At 38.1% G+C, this 18,466-nt stretch overlaps 1 protein-coding gene across 4 annotated transcripts in view; it reads left to right on the top strand.

Annotated features, from left to right (window-relative positions):
• The first annotated feature begins 611 nt into the window (after window positions 1-611).
• The window catches only part of ccny (cyclin Y), a 20,570-nt gene continuing 2,715 nt past the window's right edge, over window positions 612-18,466 (top strand). The window contains exons 1-9 of one of the 4 annotated variants that reach the window (XM_015399411.1): window positions 613-682; window positions 2,391-2,411; window positions 5,912-5,946; window positions 6,040-6,063; window positions 6,574-6,674; window positions 6,786-6,821; window positions 12,037-12,094; window positions 12,459-12,578; window positions 16,244-16,410. In XM_015399411.1, the coding sequence (XP_015254897.1) occupies window positions 616-682; window positions 2,391-2,411; window positions 5,912-5,946; window positions 6,040-6,063; window positions 6,574-6,674; window positions 6,786-6,821; window positions 12,037-12,094; window positions 12,459-12,578; window positions 16,244-16,410 (629 nt within the window). In that variant the 5' untranslated portion in view covers window positions 613-615. Of the gene's footprint in view, window positions 683-2,390; window positions 2,412-5,911; window positions 5,947-6,039; window positions 6,064-6,573; window positions 6,675-6,785; window positions 6,822-12,036; window positions 12,095-12,458; window positions 12,579-16,243; window positions 16,411-18,466 lie in introns of all 4 variants that reach the window. The other 3 variants (XM_015399412.1, XM_015399413.1, XM_015399415.1) reach the window with 3 other exon arrangements.

Raw genomic sequence — 18,466 nt, 5'->3', positions numbered from 1 at the left:
AACATATATATTATTCCCTTTTCCCCCACAATCACAAGCTGTGTTGCAAATGGTTGGATTATGAGGTTGAGTAGTTACCTCTGCAGTTATTATGCGAACAGACCGATCATTGAATTGTTTTGCTCATCATGACACGATGACCTACCGGTATGTGGGTTCGTAGATATATCCTGCTGAAGGCTTTATTTTTGCCCTGCCAGCTCTGGTGCGATCAGTAGATCTATAACGTTCTGCTGTGTTTGCAGAATTTATCGATTTACAAACCGTTGTTTACACAGCAGAGCCATGATGCAGCACTCTGTCAGCTAAAAGGTTACCTTTCTGTTCAGTTCCCTACATTACAAGGGAGACAGTTTAACACTGAAGCCAATTTGAGAATTTAACAAAAAATATGAAACGATGGTTATCCTCTTACAGCGTGGTTTCATGTTTAATTAAAATGTATTTTGTTAGAATCTAAGTTGTAAAATTATATATATATATATATTTTTTTTTACTGAACCTTAAGATACTTTGATACATTACCTCTTATTACACTGTTGTTTTTAATCAGATTCCAGTGGTGTTAGGGTTTTGGAGCTAAAGTTTTCCTTATCTGTATTTCCAGATCTTCCCATGGATAATAACCCTTCGGATCATCCCCGGGCCAGCACCATCTTTCTAAGCAAGTCGCAGACAGATGGTAAGTTCATGTTTGCTGTCAATACAATAATCTATTTGGAGCAGGTTAGTGTTGCAGAATGTAAGGAAAGTGTTTTCCATGTAGCACTCTGCTCGGATGCACAAATAAAACAAGATTTGGTCATTTCAAATTCAAGTATGAAATCTTTTAAGAGTCAGATAAATTAAAGCATGTTATACTTACTCACTTTGTCATTGCTAATCCGGAAATGAAAAGTGGAAAGGTCTCATGCTACGTTCACACCGGACGCAGCAGGCGCGGCAGAAGCAGCAAGTTTACATACAAAGTCAATGGTTGACGCGCGTCAAGGCGCAGCAAAATGTCCCGCAGCGCGTTTTGAGCAGCAGGCGCAGCGCGTCTGAGCAGCTGAAGCAGCGCGTCGGGAGCGTTCAAGCATCTGACGCACCGCAAATGCGCTGCTGCTCGAGATGGAAAAATTGAACTTTTGCTGCTCGACGCGCAGCATCAACCAATCAGAGACGCTGATCTGGGAGCTGGCAGAGAGACAGACACATCGCTGATGATACAGAGCGCTGCGATCACTCCTCTGAAACAGTTTATTGAGACCTAAATGAACTTAAAATGCTGAAATCTGCCGACAGAATATGTTCGCTTTTATTATCCTGGTGCCTGAAGTTTAGATTATTTAGATGAAAAAAAACCTACCAGCCGCCGCGGTGAACCGCGAAGAAGCGACCCGGCCAGAGGCTGCTGTTGGATGGGATTCCTACTGACAGCGCACCGCTGGTATGTGGGGGTCTGAGCAGCTCCGACAGAAATAATATGGGAAGGCAGGATGGAAATCTGAATAAACTGACTGCAATGATTAAGTTTTCAGGTGGATTTTCTCACTTTAAAACATATTAAAACTACTTTATTCCCACTGATCACAGCAAATATAGCTCCGCCCAACTCGCGTCAGACCCACTTTTGCAGAACTAACTGGTACAAGCAGCAAAAATGAAGCAGCAGACGCGATTTTGCTGCTCTTGCTGCGTCCGGTGTGAACGCAGCATTATAGTCGTGAAAATACAGTAATTATTTTTTGTTTGACCTCCTGCACACCATATTAAAACAAAAGAAAGAAAAAAAGACTAAATTTTCAGAAATTTTTGAAAAAGCTCCAGGGAGCCGCGGGTTGCCGACCCCTGGTTTAAGGGATCAATTGAACTCAAGTGTTCCAAAGCAGGAAAGCATCGAAGGATATTAAATCTTCAAAATCGTGACTCCAGAATGTGTGCTAGATACTGTAATGTTCAGCTGTTTTTAGATTTTCTTCCAGTTCAAATACAGCCTCTTTACATCGATTAAGCATTTTAATGCTCTTTAATTCCTTTGACCCTGGAGGAAAGCCATTTGAGCCTTGCAGGTGGTTGCGTACAGCTTGGATTATTGATTCCTCATAATGTGGTTAAACTCCACACTCTGCTATTAGCCATGATTACACTGTGGTGGGAAAATTTGCTGGTTATTTTTCACACAACATTATGATTTAAGACTGCGCCATCTAGGCATAATACATGTATTATGTCTTTAGTTACTCTTTTGGATATTTTTATGAATTTTTTTATGTGCTTTTTGTGTTAAAACAGCATCCTTAATGAACAACCTCGTGACGACCTTGTTATACATGATCTTATTTTGTACTTGCTTGTAAATTTCTATAATGAGTAAAAGCTTGAAGCCAACTTGGACTTTTGTTTTTCAGTTTTGATGCCCAACAAGAGAGGTAAGCGATTCAGAGGGCTGCTAAACGCTCTGCTTACTGTCTGTCTGGGCTTGCCTCTGAAGAGAGCGGCTCCTTCCTGGTGTCTAAACTCTGTACTGCCTTTATTTGGCCAGTGTTGTCTTTTTTTTATTGTTTTTTATGAATTGTCATGCTATCAATGTGAATTTAGCTGTGTGTGTCTCAAGTTAAGATGCTGCTTTCATTTTCTGTGCATATTTCTTCTGCTGCACATGTTGGTCCATGAGTGAAACTGTATGTAGAGCGAGCAATGCTTCCAAAAGCTAGATCAAAACTGTAACCTCATTTCTTTTTTGTAAAATATGTCATCTAATATGCATCTGAATGTTGCTTTTGGCTTCAAACCGGTGGCACTTCTCTGTGAAATAGAGCATTTCTTGCATCCCTAGTTATCAGGGATAAGGAGGAAACTAGGGGTAGAAATGTGAGGCGCCTCAGTACTTTTTTGTTTTTAATTCTGCTCCCCCATCTGCTGCTGTTTGCTTTTGCTAGCAGCTATTTTCCTCCTTGAGAGCTTTCTAATTCAAGGAAAACATATGTACAGTATTTCTGTCTGCCGTTCACATTTCTTTACTAACGTCATGGCAACATTCAGATCTAAAAACACTGTCAGAGCTGACTCTTTAGATGAAATGAAAAAAAAAGGTTAAAATATATGATTTCATTCAAACTTATGATGACTAACTATAACTCACAAATCTGTATATAAATATAAAGCTGGTTCAGGCGCCAATAGATGAGCAATAACTTCTTACACTTTGCATGTGTACTTATAGCTGAAAATGTCCTTAAAAGAAACTGCGGAGAAAGCTCATTTCAGCTGCTTGTATCCGGGATCTCGTTCTTTCATTCATGATCCAGATTTCATGACCATAGGTGAGGATAGGAACGTAGACCGACCGGTAAATTTAGAGCTTTGCCCAAAGCATTTAACATTTAAAAAATGATTTGCATAAAACAGCAAAACACTTAAAAAACAGCTCTCTGTGCAGAACCCTCAAGCTCCCGGGCCTCTGGTAGAGGACCCGAGCTTGGAGGAGAAAAAAAAGGGAGACCACCCTTGGTGGGTGAGGAAGAGTTTTGTTTTTTATTATTAAAATATCATCAATATTGTCTGTACAGTTTGAACTAACATAAACAGCTGACCCCATTTATAGGTGTCACATGAGGTTGTGAAAAAAAGAGAGGAGATGCACAGATTTTAAAAGCAGATGAAATCATCAATGAAGCGAAGGCAAAATAAGCCAAATCAAACTAAATACCTGATTTAGATACACAGAACATTAAGCCATGGTCTTCCTACTCAGCAGCTACCTACAAACCCTTCCCCCTCTCCTCACACAGGTGAGCGACGTGTTCTCCCAGTAACCAGAACTCAGCCGTCTGAGTGATCAGCCATTTCTCTGCTTCTACGAGCTCATTCTTATTTGAATCTGTGACTCTCGTCATTGTTCCTGTTTTGAAGCACCCTGCACCATGCATCAGAAAATAAACTGTTGTCGTGACATAAAGTCGTATGACACACAGCACATGTAGGAGCGATCCTACCTGCTTTTAGCAATCCTGTGGCTTGTTTGGATCTTGGAGTGAGGAGATTAATGTGCCCTCTGAGCTCATTAAAAAACTGGGGATATGAATTATTATCATGTTTTTAAAGTGTTTTAGCTTAGTTTTACACAGCATGCATATGGTGGGGCTCTTCTTCATGTCATTTTTTCCTTCCACCTGGATTTGATATATTTCTTGCACAGATAGCAAAATGTAACTGTTATGTTTCACAATAAACTGTCAGTGCAAAAGGTTTTTAAGTTCCACATTTGTCATCAAATGTCCTCAAATTAGGTCACAAATTAACAGAAGGATAATTCTTTGTTATGTCAATCTGTTCAAAATCGACCATGTCCCCATTTCAATGCGTATAGATATCTGCAAAGCCTTTCAACTACTAACATATTGGACTTTTATCCGTCTCTCCTCACCAAAAAGTCAAAAATAAGTCCATCTTTTACGGTGTACTGGAAAAATAATCTAGAAATAAGTAAAATTTCTAAAAAATTAAGTGAATTTACCCTTAATTATAGTAGGTAAATGAGATAGTTTGCCAGTGGAATTAGTATATTTACTCTTAAAATAAGATAATTAGATAATATGCACTTGAAATAAGACAATGAAATTGTTTTTTTCTTATTTCAAGTGTAAATTGTCTTGTTCCATTGGCAAAATGTCTCTTTTACCTCTACAATCTAAAAACAAATTCACTTATTTTAAGAAATAATGACTTATCTAGATTTCAATTTTTTCCAGTGATGTGCAGGACCATCCCAACTGCTCTACCAATCAAATACAATCTGGACTAATTTTCTTATTTCTCTTCTTCTCATGAACTTGTAAGAACGTTTGCGTCTTCTGACTCTCAGCAGTTTTCATAATGGACAGGGGGAAGACAGGAGCTACAATGAATAGCTGACACTGAAGCTTGGTAAATAGGCTGTGCACAGCAAGAAGAAACAAGCACATCTCAACTAGATAAGATGATCTCTCTTGAACTTTAAGCCAAAAGACGATTGTCCACTATACCTTTAAATTAGAGTACATTTATTCATCCATCCATCCATTTTCCGTCACGTTTTATCCCTACCGGCGTCGCGAGGGGTGCTGGTGTCTATCTGTCTACAGGCAAGATAGACACCAGAGAAGCCAATTAACCAAACAGTCATGTTTTTTGACTGTGGGAGGAAGCCAGAGTACCCGGAGAGAACCCACGCATGCTCAGGGAGAACATGCAAACTCCATGCGGAAAGAACACTAGTCTGGAATCGAATTCAGGAACTTCTTGCTGCAAGGCAGCAGTGCTACCCACTGTGCTGCCCACTTATTCGATAAAAATATATACGTTGAGGAAAAGGAACGATCAGAACATGTTTTTAGAAAAGTCGCAATGATTTCTACAGTTGCTTTTAACACTTTGAAAAATACCTGGATTGGGTTTGGCCAAGGATATCAGATCATTCGTGTTTCTGTTGCCTTTAGAGGTTTTCTTTACCCTCCTTACAATCCTGCTAATGCATAGGTAATAACTTAAATTTCTTCTAAATTTAAGTCAGCAGTTTCTCAGAACCCCTGGAATGATGTTAGAGGATTTTTAGGTGCAGTCGTATCAGATAAATATCCTAAAGAGCCCTATGTTACCATGACACTCTCATTCACTGCCGTCAGTAAACCTCAATCCTTAGTCTGTAGATAGGGATTAAAACAGAAACTGATTCAGGAGTTTAGCTGTTAATTTAACCTGCTAAATACAGCTTGCTATACACACAAAATAAAAATAAAAAAGCTTTTAAAATCTTAACAAATACAGATCAATTCCCATTTGCAGTTTAAATCGAGGACATTGTGGTAAATTTGTGAGTCTCTCTCTGTTGGGGTTATGTACTGCATTCATGCAGAGCTATAAGTTGACAGCTGTTTTCTTATCTTTGCAGTTCGAGAAAAGCGAAAAAGCCTTTACATCAACCATGTAAGTAAAACCAAAAAAAAAAAAACGAATTGGTTTGAATTTCCCTTTGAATTGTGAAGATTTATAATTTGACTATATTGTTTGTTTTGCAAGTTTACACACATTTCGGAAAGCAAGGTAAAAAAAAAAGAAAAAAAGACGACCATCCAGCTGTCTTTATTTGTCTGTTTCACAGATCCCACCACCATTTTAATCACATCATTTGATACCCTGTCCACGGTTTTGTTTGGTTTCTGTCTGTCATCTTATAGAAACAGAGATTTTATTTTTGGTGCAGTTCATCTTAAACTTTCTCCAAGCATAGATGCAATTTAGAGTTGATATTTTGAATGTTCTTTTATAATTACATACGATCTGTTAAGGTGAACTATATTATAAGCCTACAAGCCTGAATAAAAATGTAATTTAAAAAATGTGAACAGGAAATTACATTTTTATTCTTCCTTAAAGATGGACTCCACTATGAATATAAATATTGCATGGAGATGTTAAAGCACTGAAAGGGACTTTCTGTTATGGCTGCACTTCCTTCTGTCTGTGTTACAAAGCCATTATGTGCTCCTAGTAGAGTAATAAAGATGTTGATCAATCTAAATGAATGTGTTTGTGTTTGCATACGTGCTGCAGCATCATTCAGGCCCACTGAGACGAAAATACAGCTCCTGTTCCACCATATTTCTGGATGACAGCACAGTCAGCCAGCCCAACCTCAAATACACCATCAAATGGTAACTAACCTTATCGCTAGAGCTATCCTCTCTTTAACTGAGAAATATCTGGTGATGTGTCCTTGTTTTAAGTTAATATCCTCTTATATTTGTCTTTTTTGTCTTGTACAGTGTAGCTCTGGCAATCTACTACCACATAAAAAACAGGTTTGGAAAGTATTTTACATTTTTCTACTCTTCTTAGACAGTTTTTTACAGCTTTCAGACTGTAAATGACACTTAGCAGTAAAATGAATATTTCGATTTCATAAAGTACAGCAGTGATCAAATGTAAAGAGTGTGGTCAGGGTTTCCGTGGGTCATTAAAAATCATTAAATCATTATTTTTTAAATTAAGGCCTTAATTGGCGTTAAAATTCATTAAATGTGTTTATTGTGGCATTTAAAATGCTTTATTAAAAAAAAAAAGTTTATAAAAACAATTTCGTCAGACATGTTATATCACGATATATTTGCGTGGAACTGCTTCCAGTTGATCGCAAAGCTGTATGTTCAGAAAATAAGCCTGAGTCGGAGAAAAAGCAAGAGAATGGGGGGGGAAAAAGCTAGTTTCAACAAAAGTGGCTGGAAAATGAGGATTTCGGGACATGGCCGCAGCCTTTAGACAGGTACCTGTTGGTGGCATTAAAATTATTTCTAAGAGCATTAAAAGAGCATTAAATTAAAAAGCATTAAAGTTGAGTTATTCATTCCTGTATAAACCCTGGTGGTGCACTGTTTACATCTAAGCATGGTGCAAACATTTTCATAATTCACTACTGAATGTCACACGTGTCACAAATATTACACTTGGAATTTCGTATTTTGTTCCTCTTTAGGAATCAATAGTTAGTTTAGAAAAATATCTAGTAGGTTAAGTGTACGTTAAGAGTACAGCAGAGTTCCCGCGGGTCCTAAAACTAAGGCCTTAATTGGTATTAAAATGTCTTACATCAGTCTTTCGTAGGTCTTAATTTTTAAAACATCATAAATAGGATTATTTTTATTTTTATTTATATTTGCAATCTAAATAAAACGTTAAAATTAACAATTTTTTTTATATATAAAAAAAATAACGGCTCTCCATTATTGGTTCCGTCCCGATAGCGGAACCAATAAAAGCGTTGTTGCGGCCGGGACATTTGGGAGATGCGCCATTAACTTTTTGTCTGGAAAATATGAGCAAGTGTAAATGTAACGAAAATTGGTTATCCAGCCAAGAGTTTTCTCCATGGCTAAAACCAGGGAACATACATGAGGCACAGTGGATTTTGTGCAAGAAGTCATTCAAGCTCTGAACGATGGGAATTAAGGCAGTGGAGTCACATGCGTAGGACGAAACACAAAGCGTCAAAATCGAGTTACCGAGAAACAGCCGGTATTTCTCAGTTTTGTTCCACCCTTGTCTCTGCAACGCCTCCACTTATCACCAAATCAAACATACTAAGAAAACCATACAAAGAAAAATAGCTGCAAAAGAGACTTAGCACTGGTTATGTTGGGGCTTTAAAACTGATTTGTTTGGTTCCCTGCTAAACAAGGTTTGTGAATTCAGTTAAATAATTGTTAAAATATATCTGTCATTTGTGTGTTTTTAGCTTTCTTCCTATATGGGAAGCTTTTCAAAATTTAAAACATTAGTGCAGTGGTTTATGTTAAAATGAACCTTTGGGTTAAATTGTCGCAAGCAGGTTTTTCTTTTGTTTCTTGTGAATTTGGTCTTAAACTTTTATTTCAAGTGGATTTAAAAGTCTTAAAAAGTTTTGAATTTAACTCGCCTTATGCTGTAGGAACCCTGTACAGGCAAATTTTTTTTTTCAGCGTTTTATTGTCATTACACTGTCACAGGTACAGAGCAACGAAATTAACTCTCTGCATTTACTCTCTGCCAGCCTTGAGGAGCAGTGTGGGGTTAAGGGACTTACTCGGGGACCCAGAGTGACAGTCCATGGGAGTGGGGTGGAGCTTGAACTCAGAATCTCATGATTCCAAGTACAATGCCGCTTGGCCGCCACTTTCTAAAGCAGGCATTAGCGTGAAGGGTCTTGCCTAAGGACCCACACTGGCAGCTCATTCCCCTCAGCTGGGATACGGACCCAGGCTTCCTGTTTGCAGGATGGGTGACTTGTCACTTGAGTTAGCCAGCCGCTGTTACTGAAGAACATTGAAATTTTGTTTGTAGCTCAGTTCATAACACAGTGGAAGAAAGTAAGGACAGTAATGCCTCCTGCTCAAATAGGAGTTCATCATCTATCAATTTAATGTTTTTATTTTTCAGCAAGGAGGGTAAAGTCAGGAGAAATGTAGTCTAAAAGTTGTAGCTAGGGGCCCTATGGAGGGACTAGAAGAAAAAACTGTAATCTTAGTCTGCTTTTGATTAATCAGTGTTTTGTTATGACTTGTCAAAAATGTCTAACCTACATTATCACATCAACGTGCAAAGACATTTGTATTTCCGTTTACCCCAGAAAATGGGTCACCACATTTCTTTAGATGCGGGATGCAGTGGCTGTTTAAAAGAATGTAATGGGGAGTAGAAGCAGCTCACTTTCCTTTGTCAAAATGTTTACTAATAACCGTTCGCCATTTGGACAACGTCGGTTGCTCTTGTTAGTTTTTATTCAACGTCATGTCATTTGTCCATGAACTCGCTTTATGTTACGTTCAGACCGCAGGCAGCAAGAGCAGCAAAAACGCGTGTGCTGCTTCATTTTTGATGCTCTGGCTGCAAGGTTGAAAAAGTGGGTCTGATGCGCGGTGGGCAGAGCTACCCTATCCTTTCTTTGCCTGTAACAATGGCAGCTATATTTGCAGTGATCAGTGGGTAAAAAGTAGTTTTAATATGTTTTGAAGTGAGAAAGTCCACATGAAACCTTAATCTGTGCAGTCAATTCATCCAGATGAACATTAATACCATGACCTTCAAATATTATTTTGCTGTCGGAGCCGCTCAGACCCCACATACCGGCGTTGCGCTGTCACTAGAAATCCCATTCAACAGCAGCCTATGGCCTGGTCGCCTTTTTGCGGTTTGCCACAACTGAAAGGAGTTTTTCATGTACGTAATCCAAACTGCACCAGGATAATAAAAGTGAACAAGTTTTGCTGGCAGATTTCGGCATTTTAAGTTAATTTAGGCGTTAACAAACTGTTTCAAACAGATGTCTCTGTCTCCCTGCCAGCTCCCAGATCAGCTTCTCTGATTGGTTGATGTGGCGCGTCGAGCAGCAAAAGTTCGGTTTTTCCAACTCCAGCAGCAGCTGCTTTTGCAGCGCATCAGCTGCTCAGACGTGCTGCTCCTATTCCTCAAAACGTGCTGCAGGACATTTTGCTGGGCCTTGATGCACGTCAACCATTGACTTTGCATGTAAACTAGCTCCTCCTGCTGCCTCTGCTGCTTTTGGTGTGAACGTAGCATCAAAGCAATGCTAGATGTTGGCTAGGACACTGAAGAAAAATTTGTTGCTTTTTTTAAGGGAACTAAAGTAAACATTCAGGAAGATTGCTGCTAATCTTGTTTAAAAATAGTGCAAAGACTCATTTATTAAATTTATTTCTTTCAATCTCTTCATCTTCTATGATTGTTTTCTTTAAGGTTTCATGGATTCAAAGTTTTCTAGCTCGAGTTGAACTATTCAAAGCAAGAATCTAGTAAAAATAAACTTTTCTATCTGAAGGATGAAAAAAGTGATAATGTAGCTTCAGAGATCAAATACTATGAAGAATGTGGAAGGAATATTATCTAAGGACATGAAAGTAAGCTTGTATGTCCTGTAATTAATTAATTAATTGCAGTTAATAAAATTCTAATCGAATAACTTTGATCGACAAAACAACCTTTTTAATGTTAAAGCTCTATTAGTTCCTAAATAAATGAATAACATAAGAGAACAGCAGCAGTAATATATATTTTAGTTTAATCCATTATTAAGGTAATCAGATTGTTTTAGTTATAATTTATAAAATCATTTAGCCTTTTTTAAGAAACGTCTTTTATTCAACTTATTTGAAACAAATGAGTATTAATTATAACAGAATTTCTTCCATTGAATTTAGGTATAAAATATAGGAACAAGGCATCTATTACTGCTTTAAAGGAGATAAAGTTCTGTTTTAAAACTGATAACAAAGCTATGAGAGGAGTAAGCATGGTCTTTAACCTTTGCTACTCAACATACAGCAATTAGTGCTAATAAAATATATACACTGCTGAAGCTATGTTGTGTTTTAAGCCAGTTACAAAACAAACACTCCATGTTGCAATCTGTTTCACCAGATAGTTGATCAGTTTTTTCAGACATGGACTTATTTATTGAATTGCGCTGCTTAAGGTGGCTGCATGTTGGAATAGATCTGCTAGCTTGACTGATATTCTTCTTTACATCCTTTAGTTTCTCTGTTTTCTGGTTTCTTTTTTCTGTTTCTTTTATTTATTTTTTGGCTTTTGGTCTTGAATGCTGTGAAACTGAAAGGATTTTTACTGATTTTCTTCCTTTTTGGATATTTTTTATGATGTGTAACTAGGGGTGTAAATCACACCCATCATAGCGATTTGATTCAGTATCGATTTCCTGACCCAATGATTCGATTATTTTCAATACTCAAGAATACACCACGATGCGATTTGATTTGTTTAATTGGTTCATTTTTTTTTCTTTTTTAACACCTTACTGGCTAGCTGACCGCAGACAGGAGGCCGGCTTGTTTTGTTTTTATGACCGAAACTGTGGAAGAGCGTGGTTCGCGAGAACGCTGGGACCCTTTTTCCACCTGGATCTCCGCTCTTTTTGGCCCTCATGTCCCTCCGTCGCCGGACTAAACTCGCCCCCACTTCTTCGCCGCCTCGGCCGTATCTAGACCCACAGCGTGTAGCACAGACCACGCTTCAATATTGAGCAAAAATCAAAAATGTCTATGTCAAGCTCACTGTAACAAACTGCTGTAAGAGTATGACCAGGAAGCGAGGTAGGAGGGCAAAATAGGTTTAGCGCCACCGCAGCACGGGAGGGAGAATTACGTCCAGGAGCAAATGGATAAAAATAGACCGGAGGAAAAATAAAACATGAATCGATACTCTTGCGGACGTATCAATGCATCGGATCGTCGGCTGGTGGATCGATGCATCGATACAAAATGGTTATTATTTACACCTCTATGTGTAACCAAAGCAACCGTGGCGCTCTGCATCCAGTGTGCTGCAGAATCTTTACCTTGTAGGCAGTTTTTCAACAATCCTGCTTGAAGCGTTTGTAAATGGAAATCTCGTAGAAAACCAACTCTTTATGCATTGGGACCAGAACGTTACCATTAAAGATCTCAATCAACAGGCGGGTTTTAAGTTCTATTTCTTAACCTGATGTTTATTCTTTCTTTCTCGTTCCAGGGATGTCGACGGACGAATGTTGTTAGACATTTTTGATGAGAAGCTGCATCCTCTCACGGTATGGCCTCAGCTGCAGGCAAACTTCAATTTGGTGCAAACCATAGAGCTGTCAAGATCTATCAGCAAGACAAGCTGCAAATGAATATAAATGAATGAAATATTCAGATCCAGCTGGATCAGTTTCCATCTGATTTATTCCTTAAAATTCCAATGCCACTTTTAAAAAGGTCTCTTTTCTATTAAAAAACAGATGAGATGCATAAAGGTTGTTTTTAGACTTAGATTTTATTTGACAATTTTGTTTACACATGTGTAAAACAAAAAGAAATTTCGTTTGGAACAGCTCTCTGGACAATTTCATCGTTTTTAAAAGTGCAGCCGTGACCTTTTATAGTACTTAACTTTTTTTTTTCTTTTTGCAGAAGTCTGAGGTTCCTGCTGATTATGACAAATACGACCCTGAGCAGAAGCAGATCTACCGCTTCGTCAGGACGCTTTTCAGCGCTGCACAGCTCACCGCTGAGTGTGCTATTGTCACTCTGGTTGGTATATTAATGTGTTTCAGTGAGCCAGAATGTGTGCCGACACCAGGAGGAGTTGTAGCTTTTCAAGTCTGATTAAACAACATCATGTGCTGCCATTTATTCTGGTTTCTCTATTCCTGGACGTCCAACTAAAATACTATTTTTCTTTTTTTCACAATTGATAAATTTCCCTCGTATCTGACCAGAAACACCTCCTGCTACACTTCAACAATGAACTAGCGGCATTAGTGTCTCTGGAGACCTGGATTTTTCTGGGGTCTATACAACTGTTTAGGGATGGGGGATGAAAGTGGGGGGCTTGTTGTTCCACACCACAGATGCTTAAATGTGTGAACAGTGCCTTTGTTTCTAAGAATAACTGCCATTATAACTCTGGCATCAGTTATCTGACTGCCAGTATCTTTTTTCAATCCATGTGGCTGTTCAGAAGAAGTGCGGCTGACGTCACAGTAAAACCTGCCAGACTGCAGATGATTGGCTGCTGCTTAGTCCAGCTGAAAGCTTAGAGATGGGAACACAGAGAGAAGCTGTGGATGCTTTCTGCGTGTTGTTATCATTACTCTGTTGGGAAGGAGATTGAACGGTTAATTAAAAGATGGAAAAGAAAGAAAACAAGAGAATCCACAGCTTAGATCTTTAGAAGTGCAGATCAAATACAGGCCATTGATTGACTTTATTGATCTCACAGTGGAGATATTTACTTGGGCCGACGTAACGGGCTGCTGCACGTGCAGAAAATAACATACATATGATAAATAGAGACTAGCTGTGTGTAATTTAAGAATAAATCTTTCCGTAAAGGTTTCAAACTGTATAAACCAAGGAACGCGATTAGTTGTATACTCCACAAAGATGGCCTTTATGAGAAAAAGGTAATCATGTATGTCTGTCTGCTTTAACCACCTGGCCAGGAGGTAATGAGTAAAGCAACAGTTACCTAACTGGAGGAGCTGCAGTGGTGAAAGCTATCGATGAGTTAGAATGGCCTAGTCAAAGTACACACTGACATACACTGGAAAAAAATCTAAATCTAGATAAGTCATTATTTCTTAAAATAAGAGAATTTGTTTTTGAATTAAGAAGCTAAAAGAGAATTTTGCCAATGGACCAAGACAATGTAGATTTAAAATAAGAAAACACAATTTTATTGTCTTATTTTAAGTGCATGTTATCTAATTATCTTATTTTAAGAGTAAAAATACTCATTCCATTGGCAAACTACCCCATTTACCTACTCAAATTAAGGGTAAATACTCTTAATTTACAAAATTTTAACTTATTTCTATATCGTTTTTCCAGTGTAATATCTGTGTCAAGATCTTAAATTGAGCTTTTTTTGCAAATTAATATGAGACAAATCTTTATTTTTGTTAGTCTAGTAGATTGTACACTCAAAAATGTATAACTTTTATTCTAGTAAATGTATTGATTGAGGGCCCCAAACTCTAATGGACGACATATTTTCTCAAATCAAATCAAACTTGATTTATTTAGCACTTTGCAACAACACCAGGAAGACCAAAGTGCTTCACAGAAAGGTAAAAACATTGCGGAAAAAAAAGTAAAATCACAAGCAAAAAACAATGAGTCCTAAGTTAGTTTAAAAAAAAAAATGAGTCTTTAATCTGGACTTTTCTGATTTTTTTCCATTCACTTTACACCTATGGTTTCTGTTGGTGTAAATTGTAAAACCCTAAAATGAGAAGCTGAACCTCAAGAAGGTAAAATAACAATAAAATAAAAGTTTAAGTGAAATAAATAACATGGCATTGGACTGAATTCAATTCAATTCAGTATATTTGTATAGCGCCAAATTCACAACACAAGTCATCTCAAGGCACTTTCCAGGTCACCAGATCATACAGTCAAATTGATTCAAGGTTTTCTATCTGAGGAAAACCAGTTGATTGCATCGACTCATTGACTCAAATACAATCCCTCCCACTAAGCATGCTTGTAGCGACAGTGGAGAGGAAAAACTCCCTTTTAACAGGAAGAAACCTCCAGCAGAACCAGGCTCAGTGTGAGCGGCCATCTGCTGAGGCCCACTGGGGTTCAAGGAGACAGAAGCAGAGATACAAAAAGCAGCTGCAAACGGCGGCCCCGTCCAGGAAACACACAGCCAGGCAGAGCCAGCTCCCATGCCAGAGGATGAAGAGAGCACATCCTGCCAGCCACGGACAGAGAAACAGGACCACACTGGAAAACAGGCTGATTTCCAGCATCTATAAACAAGGGTGTTGATGGAAACAGCACAGCTGATGTTTCTCTCCAGGATGGCGTCACAGCCAAACAGGAACAGACGAGGCAAAGCTACTCTGAGGAAAAGCAGAGAGAGCAGAACGTTAGAGATTGAACTAACAGATTCTGCAGAATAGGAGAATAGAGATAGAATGAAGCAGAATGATGAAATAGGGGTCCCTATGTCCTCCAGCAGTCTAAACCTATAGCAGCATAACTATAGAGATAGCGCAGGATAACCTGAGCCACTCTAACTGTAAGCTTTATCAATATCTGTAATGAAAGTAAGCTTTTTTTCTCCTCCCATATCAAATCCTGTTTCAGCTTGATTTATTAAAAACAGATGGGTGCAAATGTTTGTGTAAAATTAAAAAAATTTATGCACTTAAGATTATAAATAAAATTGATTCATTTATTAGAGCTTGAGCTATAATAACCAGCAGATGTGATAAACCAACCAATATATTTTAAACTTGTCAGATTTGATCAGTTCAGTGATTTCTGAGCAGCTATTGTTCAGTTGTTCGTGTTCTTTCCACATTGTGGGTTCTAACTCACTGTTTTACACTGGAAACACTATCTACAGATAAGTACAATTTACTTAAATTACATGTATTTACCCTTAATTTGAGTAGGTAAATGAGTTTGCCAATTGAATGAGTATTTTTACTCTTAAAATAAGATAATTAGATAACATGCACTTAAAACAAGATAATGCTATTATGTTTTTTTATTTTATATGTAAATTGTCTTGTTAATTGGCAAAATGTCTCTTTTACCTCAATCCAAGGACAAATGCACTTATTTAAAGAAACAATGACTTATTAAGATTTTGATTTTTTTCCAGTGCATGGGGACGTTCTTCTGTGGCTCCCTACTGCTGCCATTTGCAAATATTACAGGGTCGGACTAACAACGCCTGCAGGCACAAAACCAGAACCAGCAGGATTTGTCTTAATTAAACACCTGAGCTCTTCTGCCATGCAATATTGTAATTCTTGTCTCTCCACTCATATGATCATGTTAAAACTCTGAGATTTAGTCTTAGTAAAAAAGGTTTGAATGCATAACATGTAATTTCTCCTTAATCAAAGAATGCAGCTTTGTTCTGCTTGTACCTTAATTTTAACACATCTTTGGTTCTAACTAAAATGAGCGGACGATCCATTGAATCCTTGCTCTGATAAGGATTAATTGTACAGGTGAGGTCCCTGTGGACCCTTTATGATCTATGTAGCTTCAATTGCCATTGATATTTTATGAGCAGGATACTCGGTTTCATCAGCCTCTGACATCTTTGGGGGAGAGTCAACAGGAGATTAAATGCCGTTGTATCAGGAGATGATTTTGCTAAAACCCCAGAGACTTGTGTGATTTTGAAAATGGAATAAACGTTAACCTAAAAGCTTCCTCTGTTTCAGGTTTATCTGGAGAGGCTTCTCACCTATGCTGAGATTGACATCTGCCCTGCCAATTGGAAGCGTATCGTGTTGGGAGCCATCCTCCTAGCTTCTAAGGTCTGGGACGACCAGGCGGTCTGGAATGTTGACTACTGCCAAATCCTCAAGGATATCACAGTAGAGGACATGTAAGTCACACAAAACAAGCCCAACAAAGTTTGCCGAAATCATTGCAATCCAGAATGGCTGATGGTGCCTCATATTCAAAAGAAATCTTTTTTTTTTTTACTATTATTAGAACTTTAAAGCTGACATTTTATAACCTTAATTTGTAGCTTCATAATTTTAAAATATTACAGATGTAAAACAACACACACTGGCCATGTTTGGCTCTAAATAATTCATCTGACTATTTTCTGAATTTTTCCTGAAAGTCGATATATTTTCCTACTCTGACATTCACATTCATTATAACCACAGACTCCACTGCTTTTTAGTGTTTGGAGTAATGGGTTAGGACAAAGTAGTTTATTATGTGTAATACAGACAAAAATATATATTTTTTGATATTTTTCTGCAAAGATAAATGTTAATGTTAAGTCCAGACTACTTCTGGATTTAATCATTTATGAACCACGTTTTGCTGGAGGTCTTCCTCTGTATGTCTACTAGCTTTTTAACTATCTATAATCTGTGTCCATTCTGCCCTGTAAAATGGCTCATACTAAGTCTGAATTGATGGAAAGCATCTGTGAACAGCACGTTTCAAATGTTGCCACATTTTATTTTAAATTAGATCAGGCCATTAAAAGCTCTTAGCATTTTGCAACCACCGCCATGTTTTCCTGTCAGGATGAACCATGTCCAGCACCTAAAAAAATCCCTTAAGTGTTCGACTCTCTGAATGCTTCTCTGATTAGTGCTTTGATTATTTTAGCTTATTGTTAGTGTTAGCCAGCTGGCCTTGCAGCCATGTTTTCGACAGAGAGATGTCATTTACAACCGCTTACAAAACAGTAATTACATAAATTTGTGAATCAAAGGGAAACAAACTTTTACTAAAAGTCTAAATGTTTGTCAGATCTCACAGGGAAAGATGAGGAGCAGTGAGAGTTGATGTGTATATTGGTGGCTGGCTGCAGATGCATGTAGCTGCAGGAGGTTGGGGAATGAAATTAGTTAACAAAGCGCCGGTTAGCAACACCAAACATCTCTAAATCAAACAAACAAACTTCCTCCAAATAATTTTTGACAGTCATTCCCTATTTGCTCCTGGCTAACAGGCTAGTAGTTGTCCATGTCTTCATGGGATCACACATTATGGTTTAAAACAGCGCTCTGTGAGATATTCCATACTTTGGATGCAAAATTTTTTCTTTCACTCACATAAATCTCCTTAAAAGTCCATGGACATTTTTGGCAGTATCATGATATGGGAAAAATAAAACATTTTCAAGGCAGCTTCTGTAAATCCATTTATCAATTTCTTTATTTTTTATTAAAGTAATTCAAACAGACACTACTTACTAGGGGTGTAAATCACATCCATCATGGCGATTTCCTGACCCAAGGATTCGATTATTTTCGATACTCAAGAAAACACCACGATACGATACGATTCCATTCCATTAATTGGTTCTTTTTATTTATTTATTTATTTTTTTTACTCCTTACAGGCTAGAAAATGTTTCAAATTTGAATAAATCAATGAAAGCTGTAATATCGTTATGCATTTTTTTTTTTTTAGAAACAACAACAAATAACAGAAGTAGAAATTTGCACTCCTCCTATACCTATTAAAACCTCATTCACTGAAATATAATAATGCCTCTACGTTATAGATTCTGAAAGGCCTTGCATCAAAAAATACTGCACAAAATCAGTGCAATGAGTGCAATGCAATACCTCGCTGTCAACGTCCCCGCCCCCTCCGCAGACGCTCCGCTGCACCTCTCCCAAAATGCAGCTGACAGCAGACGGTGCCGCAGACAGGAGGCCGGCTTGTTTTGTTTTAATGACCGAAATTGCGGAAAACAACTAGTAAAGTTTAACCCGCTAGAAGAGCGAGGTGCGCGAGAACGCCGGGACCCTTTTTCCACCTGGATCTCCGCTCTTTTTGGCCCTCATGTCCCTCCGTCGTCGGACTAAACTCGCCCCCACTTCCTCGCCGCCTCGGCCGTATCTAGACCCACAGCGTTTAGCGCAGACCACGCTTCATTATTGACCATAAATCAAAAATGTCTG

Source organism: Cyprinodon variegatus, unplaced genomic scaffold (genome assembly GCF_000732505.1).
Source record: "Cyprinodon variegatus isolate N-32 unplaced genomic scaffold, C_variegatus-1.0 Scaffold1009, whole genome shotgun sequence".
NCBI classification, from domain to species: domain Eukaryota; kingdom Metazoa; phylum Chordata; class Actinopteri; order Cyprinodontiformes; family Cyprinodontidae; genus Cyprinodon; species Cyprinodon variegatus.
The sequence above is the reverse complement of the archived record's forward strand: the minus strand, read 5'-3'. Positions and strand labels throughout refer to the sequence as shown.